Source organism: Hemitrygon akajei, chromosome 5 (assembly GCF_048418815.1).
Source record: "Hemitrygon akajei chromosome 5, sHemAka1.3, whole genome shotgun sequence".
NCBI lineage: Eukaryota > Metazoa > Chordata > Chondrichthyes > Myliobatiformes > Dasyatidae > Hemitrygon > Hemitrygon akajei.
The window spans coordinates 187,349,285-187,367,615 of NC_133128.1; the positions used below are offsets into that span (position 1 = coordinate 187,349,285).

Genomic DNA, 18,331 nt, shown 5'->3' on the forward strand with positions numbered 1-18,331 from the left:
ACGTTTCTGGATTGTGGGAGGAAACTGGGACACCCAGAGATAACCCAAGGTCTCACGAGAAGGATGTACAAACTCCTTATAAACAGTGCCAAAATTGAACTCTGAACTGTGAAACGCCCAAGCTGTAATAGCATGATGCTAATCCTATGCATTGGTGAGATTTGTCACATACCCCGTGACCGGGTTTAAGAACCAGCAGAAATGGAAAACACTTTGGACTCTGGTATTGCTATAAACTGTGTTTATTGTGTTTATTTGTAACTGAGTAATACAGTAATATAAATGCAAATATATTGAACAGGTTAGCAATGATATAATATCAGTGTGTGTGGAAATAGGAACAAAACTAGGCTGTTTCAAACCTAGGGGTAAATGGATAGAGTCTTACGATGATTCAGTTTGTGAGTTCAGAGAATTCAGTTTGTGGTATGTAGTTGAGTAGTGTTGGAGAGAGAGAGAGAGAGAGAGAGAGAGAGGTGAGCTGGTGCCGCCGATCTTCCTGTTGTCTTCCGAAGTCCTGTTGTGGTCACCGACTATAACCATGATACGTACGACCGTTCTTCAGTGGTGGAATTATCACTCAGGCAAGGATGGACACACAAATAATCCCCCACCGGTCGCACCTTTTCACACTGTGAGTCACTGATCGATTTCCCCAAATCGATCCTCCAAAACCCCACCTTCTTGTGGGTACAACAAAGCTCGCTCAGTGTCTGAACCTGTGTGTCTCGTGGTGTGTCCCTGTGTAACAGCAGACCTGCTTTTTATCTCCACCTGTTGGACACCAGCTGTCCATCAACCTGCTCCGCCCTCCGCTTTCTGCCGGAACTTTTGCAAGCAGGCAAGTGACCTCGGGGAAAGGTAAACAAGCTGGTGGGGAAAGGTAAACAAGCTGGTAGAGAAACCATAACATCAATTTTTTCGAGCAGTTTCTGTCTCTCTCTTTCTCATTGTGCTGGACGCCTCCCTCTCTCTCTCTTAATAGCAGCACAGTTCATAGGGTCTATTCTGGACCCCGTTACAAACTAGGGTTACCTGTGACAGATTGTTCATATCTTTTGTTAAAATTGGATAGTTAGGCATGAAATCAAGTAAGTATAATATTATTAACACTACATCCAGACAACCGTACACTGATTTTATTTTAGATTCCAATCAAGCACTTTAACTCCGATCAAAACGTCATTATTTCAGGTATATCTGTATTTATTTTCAATATAATTGAAACTTTCTGAACAACATTATCAACTGTCTTGCATTTAATGCAAGTCAGATACCTTTGACAATCATTGACATTATAGAGAAATAATAATGTATTTTACTAGGAAGCAGAGCTAAATATTGTTCTATCAGTTTTTAAAATCTAACACATTTTGTGAATAAATTTTACTTGGACAAGCAGACATAAAAATCTATGTACAGTATATATTTTTATATGTTGCTATATTTAAACCAATGGGCCGTATAGCGAAGAAAACTGGGATAACTATCAATGTTTGAAAGGGCTCATTGTTTAACAAATATGACTTGAAGCTATTTAACTGATAGGAGCTCCAGTTGTGACAAGTTTATAATAAGCCCCTTTAGCAGCCATTAGTTCATCATGAGTTCCCTGTTCAATAAGTATTCCTCGAGACATGACTGCAATGATATCTGAGTTCTGAATGGTTGACAGACGATGTGCAATCACAATACAAGTCCTTCCTTTTCTTGCTTCATCTAAAGCAGCCTGGACAATCTAAAAGAGAATATATTAAAATTTCAGTGAACGACCCTGGAATTTATTTAGCAACACCTTAGAAATGCTGATAATTGCTGGTTGTGGCAACTGGTGATACTCTGTCAAAAAGCACAGGTTCCTGGGACAATATTCAATTTTAAATCCTAAGAAAGTAGTGCTCATGGTCCGTGTGTTATGAACAGCAATTAACTAGAAATAATGAAATAGAAAATGGTGCTGTTGGGTCTTTGGTTGCCTGCAGGGTGTTCAGGCAAATGTTGATCTTTTAATGTCAATGGTAGTAAATGTCCTTAAGAATCATAGCCAAAAGAGCATTGAGTTGTATAGACCTCAATTTATGAATGAAGAAAATAACTTATTTACTAATTGTCCATTATGCTGCTGGCATTTGGGGCAACGATGAAGGTCCTCCATTTCTGTCTGTGTAAAAGGATTCTTTATTGCTGTTTCTGTAGCAATTGTTTTTTGACCAGTCAGGGTTGTTAGCCCTGAGCTGAACCCCTGAATCCGGAGGACTGTGGACTTCTCTTAATCTGGCCTCTATCCTTTGACCTGTTTGGCATAGATGACTCTACCAGGATCCAAAACACAAGGCCTTGACTCCAGCCAATGTAGCTCTCCAGGACGTTTAGACACGCAAGCCTCCAAACCATAATAAGTTTGTGGTCCTCTTGGAGTGGAGTTAAGGAAGTATATATAAAAAGAAACCAAATAAGGGAGAGAAAGGGGAAAAGGATGCGTTAAAAATAAATTCTAACAGTCAACTTATATGGGTAAACTATTGGAGAAGATTCTTAGGGATAGGGGCCCCGTCTCCTGGTGATTTTTATAAAAGTAGTGGATGAGGAAATGGAAGGGTGAGTTTGCAGAATGAATAAGTTGGCGGTGTTGCAGGCAGTGTAGAAGGATGCCGTGGGTTACAGCAGGATGAAGATGGGATGTAGAGTTGCAAAGAGCAGTGATGGATAGGGTTCAATCCAGAAAAAGTATGAAGTTGCAATCACAAACAAGAGGAAATCTGCAGGTACTGGAAATCCAAGCAAAACAAACAAAATGCTGGAGGAACTCAGCAGGCCAGGTATGCGAAGGGCGCTGAGTAGGCTACGGTCAATTATGGAAAACCCTGAACATCCTCTACATAGCACCATCCAGAGACAGAGAAGCAGTTTCAGTGACAGGTTACTGTCGATGCAATGCTCCTCAGATAGGATGAAGAGGTCAATACTCCCCAATGCCATTAGGCTTTACAATTCAACTGCCAGGACTTAAGAACTTTTTTTTAAAGCTATTATTAATGCTTTTTGAATTAGTGATTTAGATGCATATCATATTATTATTGAGTTAAGTATTGTATGTAATGAGTTTTTGCTACAACAAGTGTATGGGACATTGGAAAAAATGTTGAATTTCCCCATGGGGATGAATAAAGTATCTATCTATCTATCTATCTATCTATCTTAGAAAAGAGTATAGTTGATGTTTTGGGCTGAGACCCTCCATCAGGACTTGTGAAGTTATACACTTTGGGAAATTGAACTTGAAGGTGGTAAATGGCAGGATTTTAGCAGTGTGGAAGAACAGTCCAAGCCCATGGATTCCTCAAAGTTGCTGTGTAAGTTGATAAGGTGGTTAATAAGGCATATGGTGCATTGGCGTTCACTAGATTGGGATTGAGTTTAAGAGCATGAGGTTATGTTGCAGCTTTGCAAAACTAGTGAGACTACATGTGGAGTATTGTGTTCAGTTCTGGTCATCTCATTATAGGGAGGATATGAAAGCTTTAAAGAAAGTACAGAGGAGATTTACCAGGTTACTGCTTGGATCAGCACACATGTTTTATGAGGAAAAGTTAAGCAAGCTAGTGATTTTCTGTTCAGAGTGTTAGAGGATGAGAGGCAAATTGATAAATTCATATAAGATTATGAGAGGGGACAGCCATCATCTTTTTCCCAGGGTAGCAATGCCCAATGAAGTAAGCAGAGGAAAGTTGAGGGGAGATTGAGGTCATTTCTTTTTCACAAAGAGTGGCGGGTGTCTGGAACACACTGCCAGGGTTGGTGGAAGAGGATGATAAAATAGAAACATCTGGAAGAACAAAGGATGTTGGGAATGGTGAAAGTGGAACACCGTGGGAGGGGTGTGGGAGAGATGGAAGTGAAGGAGTTCTGGGACGGGGGTGGCACAGATATAGACACACCCAGCTCTGAGAAACCAGGTAAAGTGATTTGCTTCCAAACAATTGCTTTATTGATCATTACAGAATGTCCTTCTGGTGCCACCTGCTCCCTTCCCTCTCCCTTCCTCTTTTCCCAACCATGATTCCCCGCTCCGTTCACAACAGAGACCCATATCAGAATTAGGTTTCTCATCACTTACATATGTCATGACATTTGTGGTTTTTTTGCAGCAGAAGTGCAGCATAATGCATAAAATTACCCACAGTACTGTGCAAAAATCGTAGGCACCCTAGCTATATATACATACAGTGCCTATAAAAAGTGTTCAGCACCCCCCCCCCCCCCCCGGAAGTTTTCATGCCTTTTTGTTTTACATCATTGAATCACAGTGGACTTAATTTCACTTTTTTGACACTAGCCAACAGAAAAAGATTATTTTGTGTCAAAGTGAAAACAGATGTCTACAAAGTGATCTAAGTTAGTTACAAATATAAAACACAAAATAGTTGATTACATAAGTATTCACCTCCCTTTAATATGACACACCAAATCATCACTGGTGCTGCCAACTGGTTTAGAAGTCACATAATTAGTTACATGGAGATCTGGTTTTGGAGACCTGTGTGCAGGAAAGGTGCTTCAATAGACTGTAGTAAAAATACACCTGTAAATGGAAGGTCCAGCTGCTGATGAGTCAGTATACTGGCAAAAGCTACACCATGAAGGCAAAAGAATACTCCAAGCAATTTCACAAAAAGGTTACTGAAAAGCAAAAGTCAGGAGATGGATACAAGAAAATTTCCAAGTCACTGAATATCCCTTGGAGTACAGTTAAGTCAATCATCAAGAAATGGAAGGAATATGGCACAACTGTAAATCTTCCTAGAGAAGGCCGTCCTCAAAAACTGAGTGACCGCGCAAGAAGGGAAATAGTGAGGGAGGTCACCAAGAGACCTATGATAACTATAAAGAAGTTACAAGCTTCACTGGCTGAGATGGGAGAGACTGCACATACAACTGTTGCCTGGGTGCTTCACCAATTGCAACTTTTTGGGAGAGTGGCAAAGAGAAATCACTGTTGAAAAAACTCACATGAAATCTCAGCTAGAGTTTGCCAGAAGGCATGTGGGAGACTCTGAAGTCAGCTGGAAGGAGGTTCTATTACCTGATGAAACCAGAACTGAGCTTTTTGGCCATCAGACTAAATGCTATATTTGGCATAAGCCACACACTGCACGTCATCAAAAACACACCATCCCTATTGTGGTGGCTGCATCATGCTGTGGGGATGCTTCATTGCAGCAGGCTCTGGAAGGACTGTGAAGGTAGAGGTTAAAATGAATGCAGCAAAATACAGGGAAATCCTAGAGGAAACCCTGATGCAGTCTGCAAGAGAACTGTGACTTGGGAGAAGATTTGTTTTCCAGTAAGACAATGACACCAAGCATAAAGCCAAAACTACACAGGAATGGCTTAAAAAAAATGAAGTTAATGTCCTGGAGTGGCCAGCTCAGAGTCCAAACATCAATCCAATTGTAAATTTGTGGCTGGACTTGAAAAAGACTATTTACTCACAATCCCCATACAATCTGATAGAGCTTGAGCAGTTTTGTAAAGGAGAAAATTGCTGTGCCCAGATGTGCAAAGCTGTTAGACACCTATCCACACAGACTCAAGGCTGTAACTGCTGCTAAAGGTTCATCTACTAAATACTGACTTGAAGGGGGTGAATACTTATGCAATCAATTATTTTGTGTTTTATATTTGTAATTAATTTAGAACAGTTTGTAGAGATCTGTTTTCACTTTGACACAGGAGTCTTTTTCTGTCAATCAGTATTAAAAAATGCAAAATTAAATCCACACGCACAAAGTGCTGGTGGAACGCAGCAGGCCAGGCAGCATCTATAGGAAGAAGTACAGTCCACATTTCGGGCCGAAACTTCGACTGTACTTCTTCCTATAGATGCTGCCTGGCCTGCTGTGTTCCATCAGCATTCTGAGTGTGTTGCTTGAATTTCCAGCATCTACAGATATCCTTGTGTTTCCAAATTAAATCCACTGTGATTCAATGTTGTAAATAATTAAGCATGAAAATTTTCAGGGGGGGTGAATACTTTTTATAGGCACTGCATAAATGCTGACTGGTGGCGTAGTGGCATCAGCACTGGACTTCGGGGTGAGAAGTCCTGAGTTCAAATCCAGCCGGCTCCCTCGCACGCTCTCCATCCGTGCCTGGGTTGAGTGTCGAGCTAGCAACTCAACCTCGTAAAAAAAAGCCTGGAGAGGGATGGGCTCCCCTAGGTCTCAGATGCCCAAGACACGTGTACAATGAGCAATCACCAAAAAGATCAGTGCAAAAAGCTTGTCGTGACGGTGCCCCGACGACTCCACCAGGAGTTAAGGGCACACACACACACGCACACTTACTTGTCTGAGACTTTTGCACAGTACAGTAGCACAAAATAGTGGACTGTAGGGCCTGTACTGTGCTGAATTTTTTGATGATCTGTGTTTTGGATATTTGTTGTGATTTGTATATATAAAATATATATTTTTTAATTTTTAGGAAATTTTAATTTTAATGGCAAAAGAAGAGACCAAAATAACTGTGGAATGTCAGTTGAATAGCAATTGCTTGGTCAAATGGTAATTATTTATTAAGTTAGACTAGCAGTTATTGCCCTGCTACGTTCTTGCTCCAAATCACAGTGGAAACCTATAAACTTACAGTAGGTATGTCTATAATTCCATTTCCTTTATTTGATGACCAAGCTTAATTACAATATGGATTATAGGGGAAAAATTACCCAGTAAGTAGAAAATGAAATTACTGAAAACAAAGGATAGTTAAGACAGGGTTTCCTAACCTTTTTTATGCTATGGACCCCTACCTTTAGCCGAGGGTAGGGCCAGGTTAGAAACCTCTGAGTTAGGAGATAACTGAGAGTATGGAGAAGATGGCAACATATTTGAGACAACATAATTTTGGTGAAAGCTTTTAATGAAAAAATAATTAGCTAATTTGTCTTTTATAAACTATTGCTTTATCATATATTCCTGCTATTTTCAATATGTTAACTAAACAAAATAAAATTTTCATTGTTGGTACCTTTTCACTCTCTGTATCTAGTGCAGATGTTGCTTCATCGAGGAGAAGAATTTTTGGATCCCGGACAATAGCACGAGCTATAGCAATACGCTGTTTCTGTCCGCGGGATAATTGAGAACCTTGGGCACCCACTGATGTATCATATTTCTGAATGGAAGGAAAACAAATATATATACCCAGCAGTCTCTTTAAACAAGGGAACGCCTTGAACGTTCTAGTATTTATATCTGATATGAATTTTTAAGAAGTATTTCCACACACATGGCCCCCATAATGCAAGTTATTTTTTTCAAAGAAAGGTAGTAATTAGGTCAATTCCACCCATCCACCATTGCTCAATGGCTTTTTATACATAGGCCTAATTCAGTTCCATCTGAACACCCACAGACGCACGTTTAAAACTCTTTCCAGATGGCTCCCCTTTGCTATTTCAGGAAGACATCAGTCAACAACATGCTCTCTATTGTAAGTCAGATATGGCTGAGGTAATAGTCTCTCCTTAGATAACAGCACTCTTGCCTTTGAAAGAGATGATGCACAAAACCAGGGGTTCCCAAGCATTTTTTTTTGCCTTGGACTCTTACCATGATCTGAGGGGTCCATGGATCTGGGGCTGGGAATGCCTGCTCTACACCACTATTGGAACTTATTACTAGGAATGCTGCAGGGTCAGATACACCGATGGGATTATAAGCAAGGCCCCACCTGTCCATAGGAAGGTTTGAATCAACAGTTTTCTCATTGAGGTCACTTTCAATGGCTTTGTGGGTTGGTGTTTTATTATCTGTATTTTACATTCTTTTTTGCTGTTTGTGCATTTTTTTTGAAGGGGGAGAAGGGTTGATGTTTTTATTTGAACAGAGTCCATGGTTTTCTTTATTTCATGGTTGTCTATGGGGAAGATGAATTTCAGGGTTGACTGCTGCATATATACTTTAATAATAAGTGCACTTTGAATCAATAGGAAAACAAACAGCTACGACACAATTCCACTGGTTTCACATTACACAATTTCCCAAGACCATGCCCACATCTTGTAAAAAAAAAAATTCCCAATTCCAGTTCGAGAATGTAACAAACCGTACCTCTGGTAATGACATCACAAAGTCATGGAGCTGAGCCTTCTTCGCAGCTGCAATTACTTCATCCATCCTAACTTCACGGTTGTTGTCACCATATTTAATATTGTCCGCGATACTGCAGTTAAAAAGTACAGGTTCCTGGGACACTATTCCAATCTTGGATCTTAAGAAGTTAATGTTTATGGTCCCTGTGTTACGACCATCAATCAGCTGGAATTAATGAAAGAGAATAAAAGAAAATTGGTGTAAGGAACATTGTTGGAGTAATTACAAGCAGATATTACATTTCCAAACAGGATATATTCTCTCACCAGTTGTCCTTCGTTAGGATCGTAAAATCGTTCAAGCAATTGCACACTTGTACTTTTTCCACATCCACTACTGCCAACAAAAGCAAGTGTCTGGCCAGGTTTCACTGAAACTGAAAGTCCATTTAGTACTTGGAAGTCTGGCCGAGATGGATATGTAAATTTGCAGTTAGTGAATTTAACTTCTCCTTTAAAATTGTCCTGTTAAAACAAAGCATCGATTTAGATGTCACTAAAAATAAACCGGCTGAAAAGACATAATGGTATTATATTCATTCACCCCCTTCGCACATTCACTCCATCACCTCTCTGAAACTGGCAGCGACATGATCTGCACCCAGTCCAGTCTCCTTCCCGTATTTAAATCAAGTTTCCACAGTGAAATCGGAAACCTGTCTTAATGATTGGCTGTTTGACCTTCCAAAGGTTCAGAAAAGGAATCAGGAGCTATTGGCTCCAGAAAAGGATGCATTTTATAGGATTTCCTATGAGTCAGGAGAAGGGTGGCAGCTATCTTCAGAACATTAAACCAAGTCTTTTGTCTCTCTTTTCTCATTATTGGTCTCTCTCCAGCCACTGCCACAATCTTTGACCTCACCCATGAATGGTGAAGTGCCCAATGCCAACTACGATCATTCCACGACTATAGCCATTCCTATCCTTCAGTTCTGAGATAGTGATTGCTGAGGCATTCCTGCCAGGGCTTTAGCTGTAACCACCACCTTTTCGTTTCCCCTACTGGCATCTGCTAACCAGGCAGATGGGAAACAGAAAACAAACTTACTATGATTTTGTAATGTTAAGTTCAATTCAGAAGGACCTCAGCTGTCACCTGTGTCTCTTGTAGCAACTTTTCAGGCACCTCTTTGGACACCTAGAGCTAATTTTAAGTTCTTATACCAAGCACAACTGCATTCTTTTGTTTATTTATTAAGATAGAGCACAGAGTAGGCCCTTCCATCCCTTCAAGCTATACTGTCCAGCTACCCCCGATTTACCCTAGCCTAATCATGGGACAATTTACAGTGACTAATTAACCTACCAACCAGTACATCTTTGGACTGTGGGAGGAAACTAGAGCACCCGGAGGAAACCGATGCGGTCGTGGGGCGACCGTATAAACTCGTTATAGGCTGTGGTGGGAATTGAACCCAGGTCGCCTGTACTGTAAAGCATTGTGCTAACCACTATGCTACCATGCCACCATAACATTATTATTCTGCATAAATAATACCATTAATAATTCTGCAAATAAGCTATTTGCATTTGAATCAGGTTCGTTAATGGAAAGTTTAAAAATACTCAATAGTTTGATTAATAAAGTAGGAACATTTGAAACGATGAGAAGTTTAAAAAGAACAGAACATCTGACCAAAGTATATAACATAGATACAACTGTATATGCACAGTAAAGTCCAGAGTAATGGGGGACACAAAGGCTGAATGTTTGCAGGATTCATCACAGAAAATGTTGAAATTGACCTGCTAATGTTTCACTGAAAAGGATATTTATTTTATTTAAAGCAGCCATTTCTTGCTATAGGGAATTATCAATTATATGCAAGGTTGACTGAAACATTTCGCCTGACCTGTAGATAAACAGGGAAATTGTTTTGTAACTTCAAAACATTAAACTAATTCAAAGGAAAGCACTGGAGCCCAAAATGTGAGTCTAACTTTGTGTTTACTGTAAGTGAGGTGCACACATATTTCACGGCAGTGTGATGACGGATGCAATTCACATATTTTTACATTTAACCAATAATGAATTATTTAAACAAACAAGAATGCTTAATCAAACAATATCTTTACATTACTCATTTATTACTTATATGTTAAATACACAACAGAAATAACTATTAAAATTGCCTAACATGAAAACAAAATACTGCAGATGATTGAAATATACAAAAGTGTGACTTGCTAGCAAAGCTGAGCAAGTCAAAGACCATAATTTGTGAGAGAGAAATCTCTCAGGCTGATGATTAATCTGAAAATCAGAAAAAGTGCTACTGCTGGTAACCATATGTAAAGACAGAAAGTGCTGGAAATATGCAGGGGATCAGGCTATCTCTGCAGGTTGGGGAATTCAGGATTAAACGGTTTATTAAAAAACCTAGCTAGGTTTCCCAGGCAATTAGAAAGGCTAATGGCACCTTAGTCTTCATTGAAAAGAGATTTGAGTACAGGAATAAAAGTTAAGTCAAAATCAAAGTAAATTTATTATCAAACTATGTATATGTCACCACATCAAGTTCAAGTTTAATTATCATTCAACCATACACGAGTACCCATGAACACAGCCAAATGAAACAGCGTTGTTCCATGGTCAAGGGGCAAAACACAGTACCAAAAGTCACACACAGCACAAGACACATATAGCTCATATAAGGCAGCAGTAAAATACAGTCACGGAATAAAATAGTTCAAGTCTGAGTCCACAAATATTGCAGCAGAGTGCTTTTCACGTTGTTTGTTAATGATTGGATAATGGAATTGATGGCTTTGTGCCAAAGTTTGACAGGTGGAGGGGTAGGTAGTGCTGAGGAAGCAATGTGATTGCAGAAGGACTTAGAGAAACTGGAAGAATGGGCAAAAAAGTGGCAACTGAATACAGTGTTGGGATATGTATGGTAATATATTTTAGTAAAAAGAACAATAATGTGGACTATTATCTAAATGGGGAAAACGTTCAAACATCAGAGGTGCAGAGGGAATTAGTGCAAAATTCCCAGAAGGTTGAGTCTGTGATAAAGATGGCAAATGCAATATTGGCGTTTATTTCAAGGGGAATTGAATATAAAACAAGGAGCTAATGCTCAGCCTTTATAAGACACTAGTTAGGCCACACTTGGAGTATTGTCAACAGCTTTGGGTCCCATATCTCAGAAAGAATGTGTTGTCATTGGAGAGAATCCAGAGCAGGTTCACGAGGATGATTCTGGGAATGAAGGAGTTAACATATGAGGAGCATTTGGCAGCTTTGGGCCTGTATTCACTGAAATTTAGAAGAATGCATGGGGATTTCATTGTTGAAATGAAATGTTGAAAGGACTATATAAGGTGGGTGTGGAGAGGATGGAACCAGAGGGAACAGCCTTAAAATTGAGGGGCAACCTTTTAGAACAGAGATAAGGAGGATTTTTTTTAAGCCAGGGTGTAGTGAATCTGTAGAATGCTCCGCCACAAACTGCAGTGGGGACCAAGTCTATGGGTATAGTTAAGGCGGAAGTTGATCGTTTCCTAATCGGGGAGGACATCAAAGGATATGGCGAGAAGGCAGGTATATGGGGTTGAGTGGGATCCAGAATCAGCCATGGTGGAATGCAGTATAGTCTAAATGGGAATACAGTAAATGAATATTTAGTTACATGTTGTACTTAATTGTTTTGTAGGCTTGAAGTGTGTTGTATGCTTGATGCATGTAGTTTGGTGCTCTGTAGTTGCCAAGAAAATGATCAACAACGTCCATGAATGGCTTCTTTGAGATTTGCTCTGGTCCCACTAGAAGTTCTCTGAATTGCCTGTCATTGATGATCTGTTTGACTTGCGGACCAGCAAAAACGTCTTTCTTAATCTTGGCATCAGTTATTTTGGGGAACTTCTGTCTCAGATATCAATATTCTTCACAGAAATTTATAGCCTTTCTAAAACCTGTCCTGCCATGCAGCATCTGCTTTGCCTTAGTATGCACATACTATATCTGGTCAAGATAGAAAACTTTCCAGCTTACATTGTTAGCAGCATTTTAATTGACTTGAATTATGAATTGAAGTAATAAATATAGGTGATTTCATAATCAATATTGCATGATACGGAAATATCATGGAGACTTTCATGCTCAGCAGACCAAAATACACCCAGAAATATTCAGGAAGCAAAATCTTTGCTCTACAGTGTATTTTTAAGTGTGAGGTTGACAGTTCTCCGTTAACCAGTGGTTTTAAGGGATATGTGGACTAAGATCGAAGATCAGCCATGTTCTTACTGAATGGCAGAATAGGCTCAAGGAGATAAAAGGCCCAATCTACTTCCTATACCCCTTATTCTGTTTTAGATTCCAGTTTTTGCTATCTTTTTTGTCTTCTTATTATTGCCCTTAACAGAGTGAGTGAGTGAGGTCTCCGTTGGTCAGAGTTGACTATGGATATTGCATCCCAGCTGTTTAGATATGCAAGCCTGGGCAACACGATATGGAGAGCAAGCTGTTGCCCATGTAGCAAGCTCCCCCTCTCCATGCACCTGATGAACTCACAGGAATGGCAGAGGCTGATGTAGTCTGGCACCAGTAGCATTGCATGAGTTGCCAGTTGATGTTGAACTCTAAGTAGGACTCCAGCTCCAGATTTTTCCTTCAGGGTTTACTCCTGAAGTGTTCCCCATGAGTGGGTATGGCCACAAGGCAGCAGAGGTTTGACATCAGAGTTTTCCTTCTCCTAGATGAGCTGCCAACCACAGCTGTCGAGCTCCATCTGCCAGAACTATTATCATTCAAACAGTTAAGTGTAACAGTAATAATATATGCAGCACTCTTTTTTTACTACGGCCTAGCCTACGACCAACAAAAAGTTGTTACGATACCCATTTTTCTCCTTCATTGCTGTAGATACTGATTTCAGGAACACGATCGATCAGCTGGAAAAAGCGTGCTGCTGCTATTTTTGCTTTTGCATAGTCTGGAGTGTACGAAGAAGCTCTTCCCAGTGCTGTCCCACTCGTTACTATGGCAGAAATCACTCTGCAGTAAAATAATATTGCTAATTTTAAAATGATGAAACCTCGTATGTTACACATGACTCAAAGAATCACAGAGCAATACAATACTGTGCAAAAGTCTTGGGCACATACATATAGCCAGGTTAAAATTACATGGAACGCTGGAGGAACTCAGCATATCAGGCACTCTAGAGAAAAAAGAGTGACGTTCTGGGTCAAGACCCACCTTCAGGACAGAGAGGGAAGGGGGGCAGATGCCTAAATTAAACAACGGGGGGAAGGAGAAGTTGGACTAGCTAAAAGGTGATTGGTGAAGTCAATGGGTGAAAATGTCAACGGCTGGAGAAGGAAGAATCAGATAGGAGAGGAGAGTGGACAGTAGGAGAAAGGGAAGGAGGAGGGGACCCAGAGTGAGGTGAGAAGAAGTGAAAGGTCATAACGTCATATAGTCAGGGCACCTAAGACAAGCTAAATATAGCTAGGGTGCCTAAGACTTTTGCATAGAACTGTATTTGACAACATGGAGCAGAGAACGAGTTTGTAAATCTGGTGGAAGCAAAGGATGTTGGTAATAGTGAGGGGGGACCGATGCAGGGGTGGGGCACAGGTTCAAACACACCCAGTCGTGAGACACCAGTTAAGTTCATTTGATTCCAAACATTTGGTTATTGATCATTACAGCATGTTTCTCTGGAGCTTCCCGCTCACCTCCCCTCTTTCTTCCTCTTTTCCCAATCATGATTCCCTTCTCCCTACCCCTTTCCCACTCTCAGTCCACAACAGAGCCCCATATCAGAATCAGGTTTATCATCACGCACATATGTCATGAAATTTGTATTTCTTTTTGTGGCAGCAGTACAGTGCAATACATAAAATTACAACAGTACTGTGCAAAAATCTTAGGCTTCCTAGTTATATACATGTGTGCCCAAGATTTTTACACACCGCCCTACAATTTTTAAATTATATAATGGGGGAACCTTACCTGAATACAATGCTGAAGTGAAGACTTTCTGCAACAACCAAATGACCACCAAATCTGTATGATGCAGCATTGGCCAAGAAGATTACAGACTGAGCAAAACCGAAGCACAAACCATAAACATTGGCTTTCTTAATTGCAGCTTGGTAAGGGGCTTCAAGCTGTGCCTCATACAATTGCACAAACATTTGCTCTTTTGCCAGACCAGCTACAGTTCGGATATTACTCAGTGCTTCACTGGATATCTAAAGAGCAAGAGGATGTTGGCATGAGAGTTTGTTCATGGGGGGGGGGGGGGGGGGAACTATCATCTAATGTTTAAATAAGATCAACTTAAGTTTACTGTACCTGGCCAGCAACTTCAAGGGCTGCTTTGTCCTGGTTTGCAAATCCTGTTAACATCCTGGCTTGCAGAGCACCAGAGAGTGCCAGGAAAGGCAGAAAGCAAAGTATAACTAGCGTTAGCTTCCAGCTAAAGTAGAAAGCAATGATCAACGACACCCCTATGTTGGTGAGAGAATTCACTATCATTCCAATCTGAGTTCCAGTTGCCTGAGGGAGGAAACAATAGAAACGTAGTTATTGGAGTTACCAGTTTTCATTTATATAATCGTTTTGTGATTATTGTATTGTGCTGTAGGTTTTCTATATATTTAAATACATCATTCTGAGAAGGGGCCCATAGGCTTCACCGGACTGCCAAAGGGGTCCATGGCATGAAAAAGGTGAAGAACCCCTGTTCTAAAGGGAGGAAAGAGCTTGCCCTCTTCCTGCTGAACTTTGTTTACCAGTTTCACCCACCTATGCCTGTATTTAGTATCTTTTTATGCATTTGGTCTCCTTTCCTACTTCTTTTCCCCAATGTTTTTTTTTAAACTTACCACTCTAATCTCCTGTCCCAGTGGAGCCTGCCCAATCTCATTCCCTTCTTGCCATTTTCTGTTGGGGTTTTGCAGGGTCTTGTAAAAATCTGTGCAGACTACATCACAGGCATTACTTATCCCATCTCCTCAAAAAATTCAGACACGAGTTAAACGTGACCTTCCCAAACCACTTTCTGGGTCAGATTAAGCCACGTCTTCCTGAATTTAAATTATACAGTCTTCTGGATTTTTTTCTTATAATTTAGTTATGTATATGTTTAATTGTTTCCTTATAGTTGTTATAGCTGGGGTGAGAATGGGGACAAGCTCCCACTACATATTAAATGCCCCCAATGACATGTGCCTCAAATAGCTTCTGATAACCAGGTCCAAGTCCTGGCCTTCATGTGTGGCTTAACTACTAAGCCCAGTGGAACATTTTTTATTGAAGGGAGGAGCAAAGGTGGCTTTTGGTGCCTTAAAACCAGTCGCTTCGGGCGGATGGGAATCGTCAGCCATAGTTGTCAGTTTATCTTGGAGAAGGAAGACTCTGATCTGAAATCTTCGCTGCCTTGCAGCTTTATCCACTGATGGGGAAGGCTTCAAGAGTAAACCCAAAGGGAAAAATCTGGAGTTGGAGTCTCTAAAGCAGTCTTATGTTGAGTTCAACGCTGACTGGTAACACCTTCAACATGGCTGGTGCCAAACTGCATCAGTCTCTGCCATTCCTTTGGGTGCTTCAGATGTGTGGAGGATGCAGGAGCTTGCTCTCTATATTGCACTGGCCAGGCTCGTGTATCCAGACAGCTCGGATGTAACATCCATGGTCGACCCTGACTGATGAGGGCCTCGTGTTTGATTATTTTCACCCTGTACAATCAATAATACCTTGGTAACACTATGCTCACAGGCAGAAATGTTGGAGCATGATGGTCAGGGCCTCTGCTATTTCTTTCCTTGTGTCCCTCATCGGTCTGGACAAATTGCATCAGAGGCTTGTGATTCAATACTCAAAATGTTTTAAATCACTCTAGGGTCTACAGACTCCTTGCTTAATGGTAATGGTGCACAGTGTAAAAAAAAGGTTGGGAACCCCTGTTCTAAACGCTTAATGTTCCTTTATTGACCCAAGCCTATGCAACTCCAACTTTAACTCCAATGCAACTCTGCCTTTGTCCACAAGATTAAATTAATGACAGCCATCTGTCCTCCAGTTGCTACTAATTTATTCTTGTGGACCTGATGTCAGAGAAGCTTGGGTTCATTCCCACCCAACTTCCAGAGAGTTGTGATCCTTTTATTGATTACAATTATCTTTATTTAAATCTTCAAGACTTTACTTAAATAATTTTTACTTCTTATTGACATGAATTACCATGGCTTACCCCTTGAACCTGTGATGCATCTGTGGCGAGCCTTGTTGTTAATGTCCCAGGGCTATTCTTCCGATCATCAAACCAGCCAATTTCTTGTCCTAACATGGCCTGGAAACCCAATTTCCTCAATCTCCGTGTCAGCAGTTCACCAGATTTCGCAAAGAAGTAACCCTTGTTAAAGAATGTATTATTATTAGGTTTTTATTTATTTATTAGGTTATTATTAGGTTTTCAGGTAACACTAAAATAGATAATATTGTATCCTGTTAATGATGGTGCTGGCAGTACATACCATCACTTTGTGTGTAGCAAACAAAAACCACTAACTATTCTATTAATTATACTTTTTCTGGACTACAGTCACTGCAATCGCAGCCTATAATTTTCCTTTTGGGCATGTGATTTTGAACCTTCTGTACATCTTGTCGTTCTTGCAGCATCCTGAAGTATTTGGTGAACCGAGGATGCAGGTACAGCCGCGGCAGCCATTGCTGGAGTGGATTTAGGGCCAGATTGAGCTGGTGGGGCCTGGGCCGGAGAGCAATAAGTGAACTGATGTTTAGCCAATTTAAGAGCTGAGCCAGATTAAAAATATGAAGGTGTTGACGCTGAGGGTGAAAAATGAATTGAAATGAAAGTAGTGAAATGAGTAGCTCACTACTCCATGAGGCTCTACTCACCTCAGTACTGAACTGGCTCCATGGCTGTGACCTGCAGCCATTGGCACTCACCTCAGCACTAAACTGGTTCTGTGGTTGTGGCCTGCAGCCATTGGGCTCCTGGCTGTGGACTCACTTTCAGGGTCTCTGTAGTTCATGTTCTGAGTGTTATTTGTGTACCTTTTTATGGTTTGCACAATTTGTTCTTTTATTTTGCACATTGGGTGTTTAACGGTCTTGTTGTGTGTTTTAATGGTGTTACGCCTGTGCCCCCCTCCCTCCTTTTTGAGAATCGCTATTAAGTCAGGGCAGGAGACCCAGGAAATGAGAGAGAGAGATGTTTGGAACGTCCTGGCCCCAGCGATACAAAGCCACGGAACAGGTCATTGTCTCTTGGAGAGGGAATTGTGTATTGAGTACTGTACTTCATGGAAGCCCTCAGGCAACGTGGGCTGGTTGGGGGATGGCATCATTCCACCCTGATTGACATCTGAGACCCTGTGAGTCAGGATAAAAGAGGGTCTGGGGAACAGCCCCTTCAGACGCACCAGAAGAAATGCTAGAACTCCTGTAACAGCGTAATAGCGAAAGCCGGTGGAAAAGCCCACGTGCGTCCTTTCCCATTTGCCTCGGAATTGGTAGGTCTTGCCACGGAAGAACGGCTTTAGCTAACACAAAGGAGCACTCAGCCCCCACCGACTCTCGAAGGATTGACATCATAAAAGGAATGGGCAAGTTTAAACACTCTCTCTTGACTCCAACCAAAGGCTGCAGCCTGCAGCTTGAATGAACTAAAGTGACTTTTATATTTCCATCGGACAATACATTATCCCCTAGACAACGATAGAGCTATTTCTTATTGATTATTATTATACCCGCGTTTTTAGATTTAGTATTGACGACGTATATTATCTGTATGTTTGCATTGATATTATTTTTGTGTATATTATCAATAAATGCCATATTGTCCTACCCTGGCTTGCATATCTAGACAGCGAGGATGCAACGTTTGTGGTCAACCCTGACCACTGGTGGCCCCATCATCATTAGGTAGGGTAAATGGACACTGTCTTCTTTTCACCTCAAAAGCTAGAGAGCATAGGTTTAAGGTGCGAGGGGGGAAAAGATTGAAAAGCGACCTGAGAGGCAACTTCCTCATGTGGAGACAGGTGGTTATATGGATTAAGCTGCCAAATGTAGAGCGTCTCGTGGCTCGGGGTCTCTATTCACTGGAATTCAGACCAATGAGAGGGGATCTCATCGAACCCTGTCGGTGAAAGGCCCCGATAGAGTGGATGTGGAGAGGATGTTTTCTA

General features: G+C 41.0%; 1 protein-coding gene across 5 annotated transcripts in view; it reads right to left on the minus strand.

Annotated features, from left to right (window-relative positions):
- Window positions 1-255: 255 nt before the first annotated feature.
- Window positions 256-18,331, minus strand: part of LOC140728565 (bile salt export pump-like) — a 107,106-nt gene continuing 89,030 nt past the window's right edge. For all 5 annotated transcript variants that reach the window (XM_073047485.1, XM_073047488.1, XM_073047487.1 and 2 more), the window contains exons 22-29: window positions 16,366-16,527; window positions 14,466-14,669; window positions 14,121-14,362; window positions 13,001-13,157; window positions 8,423-8,620; window positions 8,115-8,321; window positions 7,030-7,176; window positions 256-1,738 (exon numbers count right to left, since the gene is read on the minus strand). In XM_073047485.1, coding sequence (XP_072903586.1) covers window positions 1,538-1,738; window positions 7,030-7,176; window positions 8,115-8,321; window positions 8,423-8,620; window positions 13,001-13,157; window positions 14,121-14,362; window positions 14,466-14,669; window positions 16,366-16,527 — 1,518 coding nt within the window. In that variant the 3' untranslated portion in view covers window positions 256-1,537. The remainder of the gene's footprint in view (window positions 1,739-7,029; window positions 7,177-8,114; window positions 8,322-8,422; window positions 8,621-13,000; window positions 13,158-14,120; window positions 14,363-14,465; window positions 14,670-16,365; window positions 16,528-18,331) is intronic.